The sequence below is a fragment of the Cyrtonyx montezumae genome, unplaced genomic scaffold (genome assembly GCF_038088225.1).
Source record: "Cyrtonyx montezumae isolate F1298 unplaced genomic scaffold, pur_monq_1.0 scaffold_13, whole genome shotgun sequence".
Classification (NCBI taxonomy): Eukaryota; Metazoa; Chordata; class Aves; order Galliformes; family Odontophoridae; genus Cyrtonyx; species Cyrtonyx montezumae.
Window position 1 is genome coordinate 26650032 of NW_027071859.1, and position 21403 is coordinate 26671434.

The 21403-nt window shown below is 34.0% G+C and overlaps 1 protein-coding gene across 1 annotated transcript in view; it reads left to right on the top strand.

Moving 5' to 3' along the window:
• ADGRB3 (adhesion G protein-coupled receptor B3) overlaps window positions 1–21403 on the top strand; it is a 425805-nt gene that overhangs the window by 244494 nt on the left and 159908 nt on the right. The window contains exons 13-16 of the mRNA XM_065730890.1: window positions 1460–1606; window positions 2266–2341; window positions 8136–8238; window positions 13196–13239. Of these exons, the coding sequence (XP_065586962.1) occupies window positions 1460–1606; window positions 2266–2341; window positions 8136–8238; window positions 13196–13239 (370 nt within the window). The remainder of the gene's footprint in view (window positions 1–1459; window positions 1607–2265; window positions 2342–8135; window positions 8239–13195; window positions 13240–21403) is intronic.

Consider the following 21403-nt stretch of genomic DNA (forward strand, 5'->3'; position numbering starts at 1 on the left):
TTTTCCTCTTAAGTAAAATTCACTGATGAGACACCTAATGGTTTTTTACTTTAATTTTCCTCTTCTGCTTGCTTTTATCGTTGTCCTCTTTGGCTTTATGGTTAATCCCCCTTGTGTAATCCTGAGAGAAAAAATCATTACAAAGATCAAAGTACAGTTACGATGTCCAAGCTCTTCCAACTGTCATAAATTGATTAGTATGAACATTGCACAGGAAATGACTATCAACATGGTTTACATTAAGAAAAAGGCTAGGTCTCCAAAGGTGTTTGTTGTCTCTCTGAGTATAGTAGTCTGAGTAGACTCTTGTGGCCCTGTCAGTTCCTTAAAAGTAGTTGGATTCTTGCTAGACACAGGCAGTGTTGCCATGGAATCTATACTTAGATTTCACAGCAAAGCTAAAACTGATTTCCAGATAATAGTTGAGTTAGAAAATAGAAGGAAAAGGAGAATAAGTAAATAAAATTGCAAATTGCCTATTATATGATTTAGTACCTCTCTCTTCTGCCTTTCCATATCTGTTACAAATATCATAGTAATGTTTGGAAGGTTTGGATTTTTTTTTTTTTTTAAATATAACTAAGAATTCAGAAAGGGTATTATTCTTCCAAGGGAAAATAACAAGTGCTTTCCTGTGTTATTCTCATTTGTGTGGAAACAATGAGGTCTTTGTATACATGTTTCTCTTTAATGGGTCTATCTTTAAATTGTGCCTGTATAGGGGATAAAGGCTCTGTTATTGCTTCATTATCCCGCATCTAGAAGATATGTTTCCCAAAGCAATTTACAGCATCCTCCTCCGTTTACTGTCACATTTAATCATTTTAGAATTTACTCTGCAGATACAACTATGTCCTAATGTGATTTTCAGAGTATGAGCTAGTACATTTAATCCTCTCTGTTAAGAGGAGAATCTGGCTGGCAAGTGATAGGATCAAAGCAACGCCATTATGTCAGGGAGACCTGAGTGCACCCTTTCAATATCTAAAGAGAGGCTATAAGAAAGAAGTGGACAGACTCTAACAGGATCTGATGCAGCAGAACAAGGGGAAATGGTTTCAAATGACGATAGGGGAGTTTTAGTTTGGATATAAGGAAAATGTTTTTTTGCAGTAAGGGTTGTGACACAGGTTGCTCAGAGAAGTGGTAGATACCCCATCCCTGGAGACATTCAAGGTCAGGCTGGAGGGGGCTCTGAATAACCTGATCTTGCTGTGGCTGTCCGTGTTCATTGCAGGGGAGTTGGTCTAGATGACCTTTAAGGATCCTGTACAAATCACATGATTCTATTATAATTAATCCATAATAAACTGAAGATGTCACTTTCAGTGGTGGTTAATGTCCTACAAATTCCTACTTTACTTGAAATATTAAATATTTTTTTATGGCTGTACTTTTATCTATTTGATGCTTTCAAGTATGAAATACAATTTTATGATTTTGTGATTTCTCTTGCTAGTGGCTAGCATTCAGAAGCTTCCTGCTGCATCTGTTCTAACAGACATCAATTTCCCCATGAAAGGAAGAAAAGGAATGGTTGATTGGGCACGGAATTCAGAAGATAGGGTTGTTATTCCAAAAACTATATTCACCCCTATGTCAACAGGTAAAGAAGCATTTCAGCATGTTAATTTTGTTTTAACAAGGCAGCTCAGGGTCTTTGTCTTGTATGACTGCTGCATAATATGGAAAACCTTTTAAAAGAGATCTTATTCCAGAAGGAAAGTGTGGAATTTATTTTCTGTATCCCAAACAAACAGTGCTAAAGATATCCAAGAGACTGGATTGTACCTGTAGTGGCCTGAAACGCACCAATTCTGAACCTCTTACTGCTGTTCCATCCCTGCAGAGTGGCCTATTCCAACAGATGACATAACTTTTACCAGATAATGATTAGCAGACAAATTACCCCGGCTTCAGGTGCAACTTACAAATGCCATTGCAGTGCAGAAAATTTACTTCCTACACATTGAATGCTAAAGGCAGTCTTTGAGGCTGCTTCATTAGAACAGTAGATGAACTAGCACGGATGTGAGTTCGCAGAGACAGATTTTTGAAAATGTGATTTTCAGTGTTTAAATCTTGATATATTTCTGACAGTTAAACATCTTTATGAAAGGATTCTAGGATATAATTCAAATTTATGGTAGTTTATTTAAAATAATTTTTACTGGAAAGATTAAATGATATTCTGGAGTGTTTTTCTTATGTTGACCAAGGCTTGCAAAAGAGAATTTAAAAATCTTTTTTCCTTACTCTTTTTAGAACTAGATGAATCAACTGTATTTGTACTTGGAGCAGTGCTGTACAAAAACTTAGAACTCATTTTGCCAACATTGAGGTAAGAAGCTCTGTAACCATAAATACAGTATTAATTAGCATAAATTCATTACATTTCTGGATAAAAGTAAATAGTCATGATCAATTGTGCAAAGGTATTATGGGAATTTTTCTATAATTATTTGAAATATATGTATGTATTACGTTTCCTTCATGCTTAGTTGTTTGTATTATAGAAATAGCTTTTTAAACAAATTGTTTTAATTTAAGTTTTATTTAATCTACATTAAGTTTAAAAAAGAAAAAGTTCCCTTCAAATATTTACACTGATGTGTTAATGCTCAGGCCACATATTCTTGTACTTCACACTAGTGTTGATCTGGTTACTGCTTGTTTCAACTTCAGAAGTTGAAACCAAGGTTGGAAAACCAGAAATGTTGTCTTTGAATGTAATTTGTCAAAAGTACTAAGATAAAAGCAAACAAACAAACAAAAAACCAAACAGTTTTTCGGTGAGGTTGCAATGTACTGTCACTGATTAGCTTCCTATATTAGGGATAGAAATCTCCTTGTAGTAGAGTTCATTACAAGGAGTGATGTCCTGGCAGGATACCTGGCAGCCTGGGGAGTGTTGACAAGATCCATTCATGCCTTGGGCACAGTGATAGCTCATCCACTTCTGAAATATCAGTAAGCACTTTGCATTTGCTGTGCCAGTTCCTGAAATTAGCAGTGAAGAAAGTGGTGTTTCTGGGAGAAGTCTTCTGTTATTAGAAAAACAGAACTGAATGGCTATTGTATTTAGCCCTTTTTTATCCAAAAATCTGCCAATCCTATGAAAGCAATGAGGTGACCACGTGCCCAAGTACTTTTCAAACCTTTGCATTTTTCAGATCACTAAGGCTAATACTTTTAATTTAAAAAAAATGGTGTGAACTTTTGAATACTATGTATTTGTTTACATGAAGAGCTATTCCTTGCATTTATTTCATCCATAAGAAAATGAGATTTATAAGCTTTACTGTGTTTTCACTAAAATTAGTAGCACCCCAATTATAAGGAAGAGGAAAAGGACATAAAATTGCAGCAACTTAAGTACCCTGGACTGTGTAAAAGTTCACTGCAGTTTCCAATTTGCTTTTATCTGTTCTTCTTTCATCTAGTTGCTTATTTCTACAGCAAAATTGACCATTTCCCTGTACAATTCAGTTAATAGAGAGGCTTTGTGAGCTTCTAAAGCAAAATGGTCTAATAATCTGAGTGTATATATTCATAAATGAAGCCTTTACAAATTCAAATATGAAGATATCCCACTTTGCCTCTGAATATGTTTAGTATTATTTGAATCCAATTCTCAGTTGCCCAAGAGAAGGAAATGAGTACTATTACTTTCTCTTATGTGCATGAAAAAGGAATAAAAGTCATGATTAATCTGCGATGTAAAAAAATAAAATCAACACCCTGGGTACCTGGAATCTCATCTTTTAGGAGTATAGCAACTCACTATTTCCCTGCAGTTCTTTAATATTTATAATGAAATTACACTGAAACTTTTGAAATTTACATCTCCTAATTCATTAGTAAGTATATCATTCTGGACTAATTTGCCCATAGTGATCCTATACAAAATTTGATCTCGTGACCTTAAAATAGTACTTCACAGACTGTGCAGTTCTGATTTGTTTTGATGCATTCAAATCATTTTAATGTTCATTCAAACATAACTCTGAATTGGAAAAAACGTGGCAACCATATTTAGTGCTGAACTTGTTGCACCATTAGACTTTTCAGAAAAAATAGTACTATAATGCAGGCTTTTAGGAATCTTGTGTTGTTTATTATACACTTATTTAGGAACATGTGTGAAGTAAAGGCTGCCATACAATCCACATACACTGACCCAGATTTAGACAAGTATGGCTTTTTGCTTATATTTTAAAATGAAAGGTGATACTCAACGTATATTATTGTTTATACTAATCTTATTTTATCTCAATAAAAATATTGTAATCATATTAATGCTCAATATAGTGAAATGCTTCACTGAAGTAGCATTATGTGTAGAGCAAATAAATTTGAAGGGAGGTACCATCTGTTTTTTTGTATGATGCCTAGAAATATGATAGTTATGCATAATATAAATTATCTGAAATGGCTTTTTGTTAAGTATCTCATGTGATACTGCTCTAAGTTAAATGACATTTATTTTGCCAATGGTTGGAATTAAGATAAATAATTATCTTGGTTCACTGTATTATTTAAGATGGGCTTGTGTTTGAGTTCAAGGGCATTAACGCAACTCAACATCTTACACCTTAACACCATGTTAAAAGAGGTGACTTCTACAGGCTGCAGTTAAACATCCAGAAAGGTATACTGCTTCCCATGGGGTTTCAGTCTCTTCGAAAAGGAGTTAGAGTGGAAGTAAAGTAAATGTTTGATGGTGTTAAATCTATTTTCCATAGTTTTCAAAATAATAGAGGTGGTGCATTCCCATGTACTGATATATATACCAGGACTATGGAGCATGAAAGTGTATGCGTTTTTTGAAGGAATTTGTCTACTTTATAATACTCTATTATATATATATATATATATCAGAGTATCACTAGATATCTTTAGAGGAAATCTTTCAAAGCACCTAACCAAAGAGTTCCCACCTGATACCTAAACAGGTTTTCTGTGAATAAAATGAGGTTTACATGATCTAAAACATGCTATACAATATATTTTGCAAACTTCAGAATCAACTGTTTTAGGGCATGGACTTGATTTTTCTTGTTTTAACTGGCATAAAATCTGTTAATGATAAGTACATGTACACAGTATGTGATGAGAACTTGACAATTATATTAACATAAAACTTTTGGGGAAAATTGATCAATTCATGTAGATTATTAAAGGAATTTTGCTAGGACTATTAAAAACAAAAGGCTAGGAACGAGAAAAATAATTTATTCTTCCTAACAAAAATAGAATTATTTTCTTTATATGCATAAGTAACAAACTACATATTTTTCTACTTCATAATATATTTTGTATTGCTCTCTTAATGTGTAATGTAACATATTTTCTTAATATTGAAATACTGAATATTCTCAGTATAATGAGCTACTTGTTATTTCCACATCTTTTGCATCCCTGAACATGTAAATTATATTGTTAGTTTAAAAAAAAAAAGTTGATTTTCAGTACAATACGTGAAAATATAATCATTGCAGTTGCAATTATTTCTTGAGCACTCTGAAGGAGTACATTGCATGTTGCTATATGGTAAGATAGCTCTTAACTTTTCTTCTAAGAAATAAGAACAAATAAATGATCAGTGATTCTACTGTAGTAAAACTTTTTCCTGACACTTATACAACCAACTTATGTTTCCTGCTATAATTCACTGTTTTTTTTTTCCCTGCATGAATCAGCACTCCTAACACCCTCCTTCAGATGCTGTTTACACTTTCTTATGTCAGCAGTGTACTGGACCTGAGGAGTACCTCAAATAGGAACTTGTGTAGCATAACTGCTAGAGAATCTGTAATATTTCTGTAATAAATATTATATTCACACACTGAACTATAATTTCCTTCAAATTATGTTCAAGCTCATTTTTCATTAAAGATAGTTGTTTTTTTTTTTTGTTGTTTGTTTGTTTGTTTGTTTTTTGTAGAGGAGAAATAAGATGAAGTCAGTTTCCACCTTTCATATTGTACTTGCTCTGAAAGTATGAAATAATTCCTCTCTTGTTGGGAATGGCACAGAATCTGAGACCAACATATTGCAGCTTTCAGGAAGTTTTGTAAAATCTGATTATTTAAATTTAAGAATAATTTTTCTCAGCACTAAGCAGTTTGTTAAAAAAAAAAAAAGTCTTCAACAAAAATACCACTGGCACTGCTCTAGTGGTTTTGAGATAAATTGTTGTGACTGAAATGCTTTGAGCTGAATTCAGTATCATCTCTCATATGTTATGTGGGTTTAGCATATATTTGCCAGATCACATTCTTCCAGGGACAATCTAAACAGATAATTTGAAACTTTCAGCCCAGGCAAAATAGCAATGAGTGAAGCAGACTTCATAGCACTATAGCCAGTCATATGTATTTTCTGATGAAACAGACTTGCTGGGAACGAGGCAAATTTAGTGTTCCTAGATTATACTTTGCATCTTAAGTGGGCTTTTTTAATCACACCATAGAAGCATCAGAACCATTAAAAAAAAACCAACAGATACAACTAGATACAGCAAGGAAACATTTATTGATAACAATGTTTGACCATGAATAAAGTACTTGATATCAGTATTTACACTAGTATATGTGAATTTTCAAAATGGTCAAAATATTTTAGCATCTTGTAAACCTTGCTGTCAACTGTTATGGTCTGTCAGAAGATGTCAATTTTGTACTTATGTGGATTTTGTTTGTTTTTAATTATTCTTTACTTAGAAATATTTATAGGTATGCAGCTATGGTGTGTACAAAAGGATAACCATTCCTGCACCTGTACATAGTGCTCTGAAAGTTTGCAAAACATTAAATGTCAGTCTGTTAGAGAGCTACATTTTTTTTAAGGTATAGGAATTAAAGAAAGTTGAAAGCATTATCCATTATATTTCCATTATTTGATTTAGCAGCGTAGAATTTGACTAGAATTTGCACCTTTTCCCAGAAGAATCATTTCAGTCCTTGTGTGAAGTGTCTGCTGAGTTAAGTATCTATTAATGTAGACATAGCAATTCCTTTTTCAATGATCCAGCAATATGGAATTGTCTCTTAAATACAATTTTTCTAGATAAAAAAATAATACATATAATAAATATAAAATAATATTGATAGCGAGTAATAGTTACATCTAAAATATGTAGTCTGTTCTTTGATAACATCTGCCTGTGAACATGCCTTTCTCTAGGGTTTTATTCTTCTTTCTGTGACTGGATTAAAAACAGCATTATATTCAAAGGGAACACCATAAATAGTCTGATAAATGGCAGTTGTTTTAAGCCTTTAGGGGTTCATAAGGAGCAAGAGTGAACATGAACATTATGCCAGCATATCTTTATGCCTGTATTAGCATAACCTTGACAATTCCCTGTTTTGTTCTAGATAGGTGGCTACAAGCCATTCTGAACCATGGTTTAAGTAGAAAGAGAGTTATATTATGAATTAGAGAAATTAACATAAAAATATTAATTTGAGTAAACTGATACTGTGCCATGAAAACAGCTCTAATCTGACTTATCCAGGAGAGACTTTTTTTTTTTGTAGGATTTCAGAAGGTAACTGCTGATTATTATTTAAATATATTTAGAGGATGAACTTGCCCTATTGTGTACCAAATCAATATTTTTTTCAAAATTGGAATCAAATAGTTTTTCTTACAAATGCCAAATCAACATTGCTGTAGGTTCTCCTATTGCACTCATTCATCTTCAAAATTTTACAGTTAACAGATGGAAAAAAGACCAACACAGCAGTTTGAAAGAAAAATATCTGTCTCTTATGAAGTATGACTAGTCAGTCTACTTTGAGAAAAGTGAATAATATGCACTCAGAAGTTGACAGAATGTCTGTGTCATTGATGCATCCTTCTAATTAGTAAATCATACTTTGTCTGCCATTTCTGCCACCATTGTTGTTTTTCAACCTTCATTGTGTCAGGAACAGTTGGTAACAAGTGACAGATTTTACCATTTCTGAAAATATACATTTTTCTCCATGAATTTTTGACAATTAAAGTAATGGAAAATACCCATGAGACACTTCTTTGAATGTTATACTAGGTGCCTCACTTAACATTATAATGTTGCATCTTCAATTTTTACATGCATGTTTTGTTTGCTTGTTTTTTTCCCCCAGGAATTTTACAGTTGTAAATTCAAAAATCATTGTTGTTACCATACGACCTGAGCCTAAAACTACGGACTCTTTCCTAGAGATAGAACTGGCACATCTGTCTAATGTAAGTACAAAGACAGTTGATATGATCAAAGACTGTGTATCAGGTCATATGAAAGAAAGGAGTGGGATTGGTTTAAATGTCAAATAATAAAACCTGGTGTATTTGATAAAATTAAAACTTATTTTGAAGAGAGAATAAATGCATTTCATGTACATGTACACACAAAAGAAAATTAATCGTAGTTCTGTGGTTTTCTTCTGAACTGCAATTTCTACAGAAATGTCTCCATCAACTGGTTTGATGGATTAAAAAAAGTGTCTAAAACTTAATATTGTTCTCCATACTTTTGTTCCCTACAAATGCTGTAGAGCTACATAGTACTTTGGGCCTTTTCTTTTATTATTTTATACTGATATGCCAGTTAGTACCTAACCTGTTATAGCAGACTGAAAAAAATGCTCCCATTCCAATTTACCTTGCTTCTCTTACAAATGTTTGTGATTTTTGTGCCATTACTTCTAGTTCTGTAATATTTCCTTCTTGTTTAGTGGTAAAATATTTGAAATATGAAAAAGTCCATGTCTAACTCTAAAGAAAAAAAAGTAGTAATAGTTACTCTTTCTGCTGTTGGCAATTCCTTCAGCCAGAGGTAGAATAAATTGTATTTATGTAACTAAGAAAGTATTAGAATTTACTTCAGAGACCATCACAAGGGGGCATAGCTACTTTAGTAAATATTATGCAAAGAACTGTAAAGCTATGATTGTTTTGTTATAAACAATTTCCAGTGTTTCATTCAGTAACAACTTTGGACTAATGTCTTTAGGTGAAGGTATCATGAATGCTCTTTAAACCCTAGAGCTTTAGTTTACATTTTACTCCATGTTAGAGAAAACTGATTGTTCTGGCATCAGCAGTAATTGTGACTCACCAGAAAAAACTCACCAAGGTACATAAGATTTTCTTCAGGAGTAGTTAATAATTACATGTGTATGTTCGCTTCATTTTTATGACTAAAGAAGTCATATTGTGTTTACTTTATGATAGGAACTATGAAATAAAACTAGGTTTTCTGGCAAAATTAGTTTATTACAGACATCCAAGAACATTGCAGTGAAATTTACTGCAGACTTTACACAGTGTCAAGAAGCAAATGAAAAAGGAACATAAGCTGAACTGACTCTTACTTATACTACCTCTCTGTACAATTACAAGCTTTTTGTGGTAATTTTGTTTTCAGGATGCTGTGCTTCCATTTAGTTTTAAAATACTTTAAAGAGATAAGTTGGTGTCAGTTTTTTGTTCTCAATCCCTTTGAGTAATATATAGGGCAACCTTCTCCAGGTTTCAAAAGCATGCAAATGTGGTGAAACTCCATTACTACAAAAGGTGAATTTAGGGACTCTGATTGTCACCTTGCATTGTAAACATTTTGGTAGGAGAAAATTAATCAGTACTGTATAAGCAGGTGTCTTGACAAGGCAAAAAAGACAATAACATTGACAACAGAGATCAGAGCCAATTCTTTTGACCTTAGGTTCCAATTTTTTCCTGTAATTTGATCCAGAGAAGCATCAAATACTTGGAACAAATTCCCAGTCCTTAAATGTGTATAATGGATTTATGTGGAGTATCAATCCACCTGGATACAGTAGCTGACTGAGCAAACACAGTGACAAAATTTTGGCCTTCAAAGTCCATCCCAAGTAAATCAATGTTAAATGTTACAATTTTAATATATTTCAATCTTGGCTGTTTTTCTTTTCAAGGCATAGCCTCCATTATGTAAATTCATTTTAAAAAGACTTTCTACACAGAAGTATTGTTCAGGTGTTTATTCCCTTTCCATGAAAATAAGAGTTTAGGTAGATACAATGCATCACAATGGAACAAGCATTGTGTGTCAGATACAAAAAATAAATAAAAATAAAACAATTGTTTCCGTATCCTTGGAGTTTGAACATTATATAATGACTCAATTAATCACAATGTCAAATTGGCTAATTATTAAACAGAAAATAAAATACAGACATTTTCTTTCATCAGATTTTTTTTTCTTAGTTTATTTTTGGTTTGGAATGGCTTGTTTTTGTTCTTTTCAGAACTTCGTTCATGAAATTCAGTTCATTATGCAGAATAGTTTGTTTTCAAATGGATTTATGAACTAATTTTTAAGAAAACTCTTGGGTGTGCCTATCAATACATATAGCATAACCTACATTTGTCAGTTTACCTCCCCATTCACTGACTAAGTGGATAAGATATAAATCTTATATAAACCATAATGTCTTTAATTCAAAATAGAATTAATACATTCTGGAAATATGAATATTTTACTGTTGCTTCATTTTATAACAGAAGTAGACAGTATATTAATAGAAAGAGAGGATGTGGAGGAAGTGTAAACTGCAGATTCATGTGCTATTTAGAATATAACAAATTAAAATATAATAGTTGAGGATAGTGAAAATGTTTCTGTGCATTATTTAGAGAAGAATTGTGTTATCTAAACAACAATGTTATGTTGTTATCTAAATATGAGTTTGATAAGATTTCTCCAGTACTTTGAATGAAGAGACTCTAAAGTAATCTCTAAAAAATTGCACAACTCAGACAAAAGCCCTGTTCTCTGCAGAGATAATAAGAACTCTCACCTTCTTCCAGCACTGAATTTTTCTCCAGGGACTTTAAAGTAACAAGCCAGCAGTAGTGTAGGACATGAAGCTTTCAATGAGACTGAAAACCCTGGCTATGAAACACAGTTGGCATTGTACTGCATAGCTGTCAAAGTTGCCAATCACATCTCAAAAGTTCAGTTTTACGTGCCAGGCAGAATTATATATGCATACACACTCACATACATATGTCTATTTTTGACATATCCAAGTCCTGTACTGAAGTGTATAAATCAATACTGCAGCAGCCATAAACTTTAATGGACACAGGAGCTGCTTCCTTAGCTTCAGCTAAGTAATTAACTGGCAAGAGCTGTGATGAAAGATTGCTGCCCTAGCAGAAAGGTATAGCTGTTAGAGGCAGCTCAATGACAGCAGTGTGAGAAGGCATTGCTGGGAGGCCAGCCCCATAAGGAGTGTATAATAGGGTATAGCAGGTTCAGAGTAAAGAAGAAAATAGGAAGACAGTCTTTTCATGGTCCTTGCAGTGCTTGAAGGATGTTTGAACAGAGTATCAAAAGAGAAAGTAGCTTTCCATATTTTGCAGAGCATCATCATGCAAAACCTTATCAAAGGACAGGAGTAATATTTATCCTGTTTTCACAGTTCTGTTTAATAACTGCAGAGGCCAAACAATCTTTTTATTTTTTTAATTTGAATGTGTTTTAAATAAAGTGAAATGTGATCTGACATCAGCACAGTTTATTTCAACTTTCTGCAAAGGCGCTTTCTTCCATGTGTTTTACAGAAGAAAAAAATGACAGTAAACTATTTTGTATTATTTCTAGTCAAACTATGGGACTAACTGGCATAAACTGTATGATTCCTGCTTCTAGATCTCAGTTCTCAGATGTGCAATGTCTTACTACAGTTTAGTTATGAGTTTCCTTTAAAAGCTACTTACAGCTATATCAGGTTGTAAGTATAACTTCTTCACCTGATCTTAGGAGACATTATTAATACATTTGGTAAATATATATTAGTTATTATGGTCGATTTCATTTTTTTTCTATTAATTCTTATTCATCCATATCCTTTTTTTTTATTATTGTACCTGAAAGCTTTCAGCTAATAATCAGGATCTGGCCTCTCAATCTTCAAGTGCCTGTTACACAGGGCTCTAAACATTGACCTCTTCTACTCCTTTGTTTTAAAAATACTTCATATTATAAACATTTTTGTTTGTACAGTGCTACATTTATGTAAAGTACAATAAGTATACATTGGTTTTAAATATTTTGGTTTTAAATATTTATACTACGATCAAAATTCAATGCAGTTAGCAAAGCAGTTGAAGTTGGGGATCAAAATTTCTATAAATACCTCTGTAAGGTCATCTTCAGAAGGACCTCATTTCATCTCTGATGGAGAATTGAAGACTTTTAAAATTTAATAAATTTTAGCTTCATATTCTTTTTCTATAAATAATGTTTCAGAAAGAAAATCAATTTACTGTGAAACTTATTTTTTTACTGTACCAACACTGTTCATGAGAGAACTAGATTGGCATTGGCATAAATAGTGTATTCCACCTGTTTCTTCAAATTTCTTATGATTATATTAGATACGTTTTATTTGTCTGCATTCATTTATATAGATCTGACTAGTGGAAATATCTGATGTTTACAATGAACAGGAATATATTTTCCAGTTTTTAGCCAGTGTCATGTACTTTTAAATCAGTTTGAGTTTTGATAAAGAAAGGTTTTTACAAATTTAGGGACAAAGTGTGAATTTTAATTTTCTCTACTCTTTGTGAGTAAGAATAAAGGCAGTTCAATTACCTAAAACATTATCTAGAATGTAATGATGTATAATGAACCTAAATTCCCATCCTATTCTAAATCAACTCAAATATCTGCCTTCAAGGAGATAGGAACTGGGATTGTGAAGTTCAAGAAAAAATGAATGGCACTGAATGTGGAGTTACCTGAAATTTCAGTTTCCAAGTATATTGCTTAATATTTAATTAGTGTTTTTGAAGTTATTACTGGTTTTAACATCCATGCCCTGTAGCTGTGATCTGTAGCTCTGTTTCTAAACTCACCCAGAATCATTCAAGTTTTCTTTGAACAGATTAGCTCTTATCTCATATTTCAATTGCACTGACACATGCAAAATTGACAACTTTAGGCTTACCTAAGAGAGAACACAATAGAAACTCAGAGGTCTAAAAGTGTTTTAAATATACTTAAAGAAGTAACCTTTTGCAATGTCAGTGGCATCAATTCATCAGAACATAAAGATGATCTTACAGGAAGAGATCCAAATAAATGTTTAGGTCAAGCATGAGATCTGTTTTTGAATATAAACAACTGATGTGTTTTTCGTTTGCTTTTCAGGGCACGTTGAATCCATATTGTGTGCTGTGGGATGATTCCAGAACGTAAGTGATAGATGTTTGCTTCTATAACTATGATTGAAATATTTATAATGCCTAATCGTAGTGAAATATACAGTCAGTGAAAGGTTTGGTGTGAGGACAGGTAAAATCATCTGTTCACGGAGTGAACGTACTGGGTTCTCCAGTCACATGGCTTTTTTTCTGTGGTTATGCAAATTGAAGTAGCACAAAGTCTCACCAGGAACAGATCACTCATGAAGTAATTTCAATCTGCCCTTTCAAGATTAAAATGAGGATGTCTGAGAGCCGTAGTTCTGTGATGGCAGTTGCTGAGCAACAGGCGAGTGAATAACTCATCAAACAGGTGTCTAAGGAAAACTCCCATCTCTGTTCCTGCCAGGAGAAATATTGTTTTCAGTTGTGAAACCCGCAGCAATCTTCATTTTAGTTGGTTCAAATTTTCATATTTAGTTCAATAAAATAGCACTATACTAAATAGTGAAAGCTTGCTAGCAGTCTTCTGCTACCATTTAGTGTGTTTCTTCCGCAGCAAAACAGAAAATGGCTCTGCAATGAGGTAAAATAGTAAAATCAGTGTGGTTTAGGTAAAAAAAACAAATTTACACGGTTGTAATTTACTTCATTAATGTCTTATGGTAAATATCCCATTAAAGTCAAGGGAAACTATGGCTAAGTACAGACTGTTCCAAAAAAGGATCCCTATGTGATTATTTTAACAATTTTAAAAATGTATTTCTTGTCCAGGTATATTATCAGTGTCTCATCTTACAGAACTTCTTTTGCACTTAGAAGTTATATTGCCTGTGATTTTTTTTAATGCTTTTGTTCTTGCATTTGAGTTCAGAATGGTATACTGATGACTGACATGATAGCATAGAATAGAAGTCTTTGGACTTGGAAATAGAAATAATTCAATATACATGTAGTGTGATGCTTAGTGCTTAGAAAAAAAAAAAAAGCTGTTATCTTACCAACACCATGATGTTCCGTTTCTGTATGGAAAGCACAAAACAATTGAAAATGCTCTTTTTCTTCCCTTCAGTGTTTTGACTATGTAGTAACAGTGTATTGCTTTATTTAGGGATGTTTTTACTTGCATTGCTTTAAGGGCTATTTATGTGGAGCACATGCTTCCATTTCACAGCTTCAGATCAGAATTGCAAAGGCATGTTTTCATGGGATTAGATTAAAAAAAAAAAAAAAAAGAAGAGGAAACAGAGTGGATTTAATACTGTCATTAAAAGATTTCATGCAGGTATTAGAGATGTGTGAGCTATGTTGTCCTTTGAGCTTACTACTTGTTCTGTATGCATTTCTCTTACCGCTGTTTATGAAGAACTTTAATGCTACGCTTACGGTTTTCTATATGTTTCAAAATCTGAAAGAAAAGAAATTTTTAAACATCTTAAATTTTGACAAAATCAATTTAGAGGAAGAAATCTCAGCTTTTGTATGCTGAAGAACATATTATCTAGGCACGTTATTTAACAGTAGCTACCGATGTTGTACATGTTTTAAGTATGATGTGTTCTTGGAAATGTATCTGTTCTGAAATTTGATATGAGCCATCAAGTATTCTCAATAGATAACTTCTATCAGTAAATTCCACATGGACATTATAATGTCTTACACATGGTTCGTGTTCTTTTATAACAATTCTTTTATTTGAACAAACAGTACAAACAAAATGCTATTTATTTCCTCTAGCTCATACAGAATGGATCATGTTAGCTGTGGGAGCAATGGATGATGGTGTTTTTTTTTGTTTTTTTTTTTTTTTTTATTTATAGTCTGTAGATTTTACTGTTACTTATTCCAGAACATGTTTGAATTTGTGTTCTGATATTGCATGATTTAAATTATTATGGAAGATCCATAATGAATCTGTAATTCATTCATATGAATTTATTATTCATAAATCTCAATATGTAGCGGACTATACAATTGGCTAAATGTCTTATGATAATGTTGGGTGCTCCGTGGTTTGGTTTCCTTTTACTTTTCCATTCTTTCTAAAGCCTCTGGAATTAGACAGTTACAAAAATGGACAACTAGATTTGATAGTGTCCTCATCAGTGTTGCAGATCCCACAGAACTGTGCTGTGGCCCTTCCACGCATTTTGGAAATAATCCAGCAAAAGTACTCTGCTTTTAGTTGAAGGTTCCTAACTAATCAGTAACTCTATGCTGAAATGTATTTTTTTAACTAAATGCTTTTCAAATGAAAAGCATATTTAATGTTATCACTGGCTTACAGCCAGCAGTAACCCCTAATGGCTTTTGCCACTTTTATAGCCATATCTTTATCTGCATGTTCAGCAAGTTCATATTCAGTAAACGATATTTTTCTCTGCTGATCTTGTCAATTTAATACTTCTTCAACAGAAAGGGAAGCTTTGTTTACCTATTTTTTGGGAAGCATGCTAGACAGGAGATTGACTCATAATTAGCAATTATTTATCATTGTATATGTTATATAATGAATATATATATATGACCCTAAAGAATCTAGGAGCTTCTTGATCACACCAGATTTTCAAACCTGTCCTGCTGCTGTTATCCATGACTATTTGTTCACCCTGGATTTGGTACAAGCAGATTTGGTCCATTGATTCTATGAAATTGAATGTCTTTTTATTTTTTGTGATGTTTTATAGGATTTCTCACTTTTAAAACATGTATCCTCTCCATACACAGCTAGACAAATGTGTACAGTGTTGAGATAGTGCAACTAAACAACAAATTTTGTCATGGTATCTAAAGAAGAAATTCAAATCCATTAATTCAACATGTAGTTTCACTTGATTTTTCTCAAATTATACAGCACATCTGGCCATGTTAATTGTAAACAGTCTGTTTGAATTTTGATATTTCCTCAAGTGTTTCAACTTCTCTAGTTGAAATGCTAGTATCAGTGCTATGAAAAGTTTGGTTTTTTTTTTCCTTTAAAGTCTGAATTCTGTTTGTTTCAGATGGTGTATTTCTAAGTGTTGTCCTTTATTAAAGTCTTAGGATACCAAATGCTCTTTCTTTCAGTGAAGGAGAGAATGTATGGGATATAAGTAAGTTACAGTTTGAGGAGAAACAACTTATCTCCTTAGATTAAGTCAAAGAAAAAAGTCAATAAATAGTTGCACCATTCCCGGTTTGCACTGCATGTCAGGAACTGTTTGTGATACAGTAATTCCAGTCTGCCAAGAGAAAGAAGAGTTTCTGATCAGGTAATAGGGATGAGTTTTCAAAGAATCATAGAATCACAGAATAACTCAAGTGAGAAGGGACCCATAAGAAGTCTAGTCATCAAGTCTAAATTCTGGCTTCACATAGGATAACCCAAAAATCAGACCATATGTCTGAGAACATTGTCCCGACACTTCCTGAACAATCTCAGTGCTGTGATCACTTTTGACTGTATCTAAAAACTAAGTGTCTGAACTTTTTACTACTTTTCTTGCTACCTCTCTGCAAAAGAAAGAAGAGGGAGATACTGAAGAGAGTCCCAACCAGCAAAGAGTCCACTTGCCATCCTCAGGACCAGCCTTTCAGTTTTTAATTTATAGGAGTTCCCAGAATCAACCCATGCCCCCTAATCTGCCAGCTCAGGGCTGTGTGTTACTTATAGCCTCTGCTGCTTGAACCCTGCCACACTACTTAAGAAAGCATTCATGGGCTGAGGAGCTGAGTCCCAGCACTTCTGTGTTCAATTCTACCATTCTTTCTATGTGTTTGCAAGCACACCACACCTAAATTTTTGCCATATTGCTATCACTGTTGGTTTCTATTTTCCTTGTTTTACTTCATGCAAGTCTAAAGAAGGCATGTAAACCTTGGGATATAAAGAATATGCTCTTTTGAACTTAGTTGTATTCTCTAATGCATAAGTCTATGACCATGCTGTACAATGTCCTAGGACTCAAGAGAATTTGCTGAGGAAAGTTAGTCCTTTGTCTTCGTGGTTCCAATATATGGATTCATGACTCTGGCTACAGAATTTATAGCACAGGAAGAAGCTGGAAGCTCAGTAACATGGTACAGATCATCACAAGTACCACCCTCACATGCAACACCCAGCTAACACCACCACTGTGAGGTTGTGGAAGGTCAGGTGTGCACAGTGATCACTGGAATGAGTTGGCACCTCACATAGGAGTTTCAAGCTGATTTGTTCTTTTTGGAGTATGCTAGACATAATGCAAGCACATGTGCTCTCTGTAAGAAAATATCAGTTGTAGCCAGTGTGCTCCATAGCTGTTTGTGGTGCAGCGTGATATTTCACAGCACTGAGTAAAGAAAAGGCTTTTAGGATTCTGGGGCTTTTTTTTTTGCCAGTTGCTACAGAAGGATGTTATAACAGTATGACAGCCTTTTATTTGTCCATATGTGTGTTCATAGCAGTTTGCCTGCTGAATATACAGTTGGCAGTAGTACAATGCAATCTTAGGAAGGTCTGCTCTGTATTTTTTTCCCCCTATTACAATACAAATTTACACATATGGTGATTTACAGCACTTCAGTTTTTATAAAATTGTGAATACATACATATAAGTTTAAATATTTTCTCATATAACTTTAACATAAGTCTGGAGTGAATTAATAAAACATTCTCCATTTAAAAAGATGATTTTAAATGTTTAAGTTACTTTAAATTATTTTAATTCATTATCTCTCATTGTCTTTGGGTAGTTTTGGCTACAATTGTGTGGAAATATCGTGCAAAAGAATTCATTCAATGCAGACAGAACCAGTAAACTTTTCTAATTGGAATTTTTCTCACAGATTTGCTTACAGGATAGAATGTAGTTGTATGATGTAGCTTGTGTACGTACCAACAAAATAACACTTGCATCTTGTTGCCTTGTGGTAAAATTAGCAGGGAATGCAAATCAAGTTAAGTTAATCTTTCTTCATTGCTGTCAACAGTTTATGGGCTGATTCAGCCTGGATCTGTGATTGGTGAGGGGGACCCACACCCCAGGAAGGGGAAAAGGGAGACGGGCCTAGAAACAAAACAGCGGCAATGATCTGAGGAGGAAAGCTAATTTACTAAATAATATATCAGAAAGCAAAATAACACAATATAATACGATTGGAATTAAAGCTAATCAATCAAATAAAATTGGGCAAGAGAGAGTGTCCGATAAACTCAAGGCCTTATGCTAATTGTTGAAGGCGAGACAGATGGGTTGATCCGAAAGGAAAGAGAGTGTCTCATGACATGCAAACAGTTTTTATCTTTCCCTCTGAGCATAAAGACATAAAAATACAAAGCAATGCGAAGTCCTCCAGGGTATGTAGTTCTCTTCTGAGACAGGTATACCTATAACTATTGATGATCCACGGAGCTGGAGCTTTAACTCTTAATATACTACATGATGTTATGATGTGGAATACCAATACCAAAAATCATAAAACCATGACAATTACTTTTTCTAAGCTACTATGATGAACTGTTACTCGTATTCTTTGGTGTGGACTTGCAAGCCTTTGAAAATATCATGAAATCATAGGCTCTTTAAGATTGAAAAGACCTCTGAGATCATCTATTCCAAACAGCAGCATATCACCATCATGCTCATTAAGCCATGTTTCTAGGTGCCACATCTACATATTTCTTGAACACCATCAGCAACTCTACTGCCTTCCTGGGCAGTCTGTTCCAGTGCGTTCCAACTCTCTGAAACAGTATACTTTTTCCTAGTAACTAACTTGCACCTTCCCTGGTCTTTAAGTCATTACCTCTCATCCCATTGCTAGTTACCTAGGAAAAGGGGCCAAGCCCCACCTTGCTACATCCTCCTTTCAGGTAGCTGTAGAAAGCAATAATATCTCTCCTAAGCCTCCTCTTCTCCAGACTAAACAATACCAGTTCCCTCAGCCACTCCCCATAAAACCTCTGCTCCAGGACCTTCACCAGCTTCACTGCCCTTCTTTGGATATGCTCCAGTTCCTCAGTGCCTTTCTTGTAAGGAGGGGCACAAAACTGGAAACAGTACTTGAGGTGGGGCCTCACCACAGCTCAGTACAAGGGGGATGATCACCTCCCTGCTGCTGCTGGCTACAGTATTTCTTATGCAAGCCAGTATGCCATTAGCCATTTTGGTTACCTGGACAGGCATCTGGCTCATGTTCAGCCAGCTGTTGGCTACCACCCCCAGATCTTTTTCTCATGGACAGCTTTCCAGGCACTTTGCACCAAGTCTGTAGCATTGCATGAGGTTGTCAACAGTTGTGCAGGATCAGCATGATGTTTTGTTGAACCTCATACAATTGGCCCATCAATTCAGTCTGTCCAGATTCTTCTGTATAGCCTTTCTACTTCCAGGCAGCTCAACACTTCCTCCCTTGGTGTCACTGCAAACTTATTGAGGGTGCAGTCAATCCCCTCATCCAGATCATCAGTAAAGATAATAAACAGGCCCAGCCACAATACTGACCCTTGAGGAGCAGCAGTCACCATCTGGATTTAACTCCATTCACCACCACGCTCTGGGTCTTGCCTTTCAGCCAGTTATTCACTCATTTTTTATTTTATTTTTTTTTTACCCAGCAAAAGTACACCAGTCTGAGCCATGAGCTGCCAAAAGCATTCATCTTTAAATGACTATACCATTCAACTCAAAATGTCTGAAGCTGGTTATCTAATAATTAGAATACTGAAAATCAGAATTCACTTCCTGAAATACAAATAGTAGCCTCTCCTTACTTTATGCTTTTTTACTGTCATAATGTTTTGTTCACTAGAAATCTATGGAGGAAATAATAGATTTCCATATAATTAGAATAAAAAACTAATGAGAGTAATTCATGTAGGTATAGTATACCAGCTGAGGCTTTGCTTGTTCTTTTAACTTCAAAAAATTTGCTTTCTGCACTAGCTTCTATGCTTACATTTGTGAAATGTAATGGAAGTGTTAATGCTAATGAACTTAAGACAGAAATGCATTCTGGAGAACCCACTTTTATTAAGAACTGTACATAACAGTCTGTGTAGTAGCACACTACATAGTATTCTGGTTCTTTTAATCTTGCATGTAGATTTGAAAGATATTACAGAAATATATTCTTCAGAGATGATTTTCATTAGAACTACATGGAATGAGAAGCCTATTTCAAAATCTCTTGCAGACAACCAAAATGTTTTGACTGATTTAGATCAGATCAGAGGACAAGCCACATACAATCTCAATCAAAACAAATTTAAATTTACAGACTGATAAAATTATATTGTAATTCAGGAGTACTCAGTACTGAAATATGTAGATAGCACATGATATAAAATGAAGTGGTTTTATATTGAAAAAGAGGCAAACCAGAATTTTCTTTGCTTAAGTCATATAAGAAAATGATTCATTATATACATGGGAGGAATTTATAATTTAGTTCTTATTTAGTTCTCTTTTTATAACACTGCTTTTCACTGACACCTACACTGTCATGAACAGGCTTACATGACCTCCTGAGATTTACAGAAAAAACAGGAAATTAAGTTAGTTCTTGATAATAAGTTCACTTTCTTTTTAATTTCTGCTGAGTGGTTAATCAAGTCTATTTGTTGGGAACTCAATTGCTATTTATTGCTTTTATGTGGATACAGATTCCCAAAGACTAAAAATAGTGTTTTCTTGCAGTAGAAATCAGTTATGATTCTGAAATGTGAATAAAGCCTAGCAGTTGTATTTTCATAATCAATTTTAAATATTTGATTTGTACCATTTGACAGACATGACACTTTGTATATAGTGCAGGCAGAAGATAAACAGTCTGAATAATGTTTACAGCAACAAATAATTTGGTCATACTTGTGTTTTGTATCTTTGTTTCTATAAAAAGTCATGGATGCTACCAAGTCAAATAAAATTGAATCTTTGTTTTCCTTGCTATAAACTCAATGAGGAATGCAGCAAATGAGATCTGTAAACCCATCACAGTGCTAGACTTGGACTGATGCTTGTAGGGGAAAGCTGTTTAAAATCCAGTGCAGCTTTGAAAGGAACATAAGATAATTAAAGCAGAGAAAGTTTTTCAACTTTCCTCACACCATGCACCTCTTATAGTACATCACATGTAGATGTCAAAGCAGTTTACCACAAGGTTGGTAATGCCCTCACTTATCTAAACGTGGGAGAAACCAGGACAAAGTTGTTTGTCTGAGGTCACCCAAAACCACAGCAGAGTTCAAGCTCCA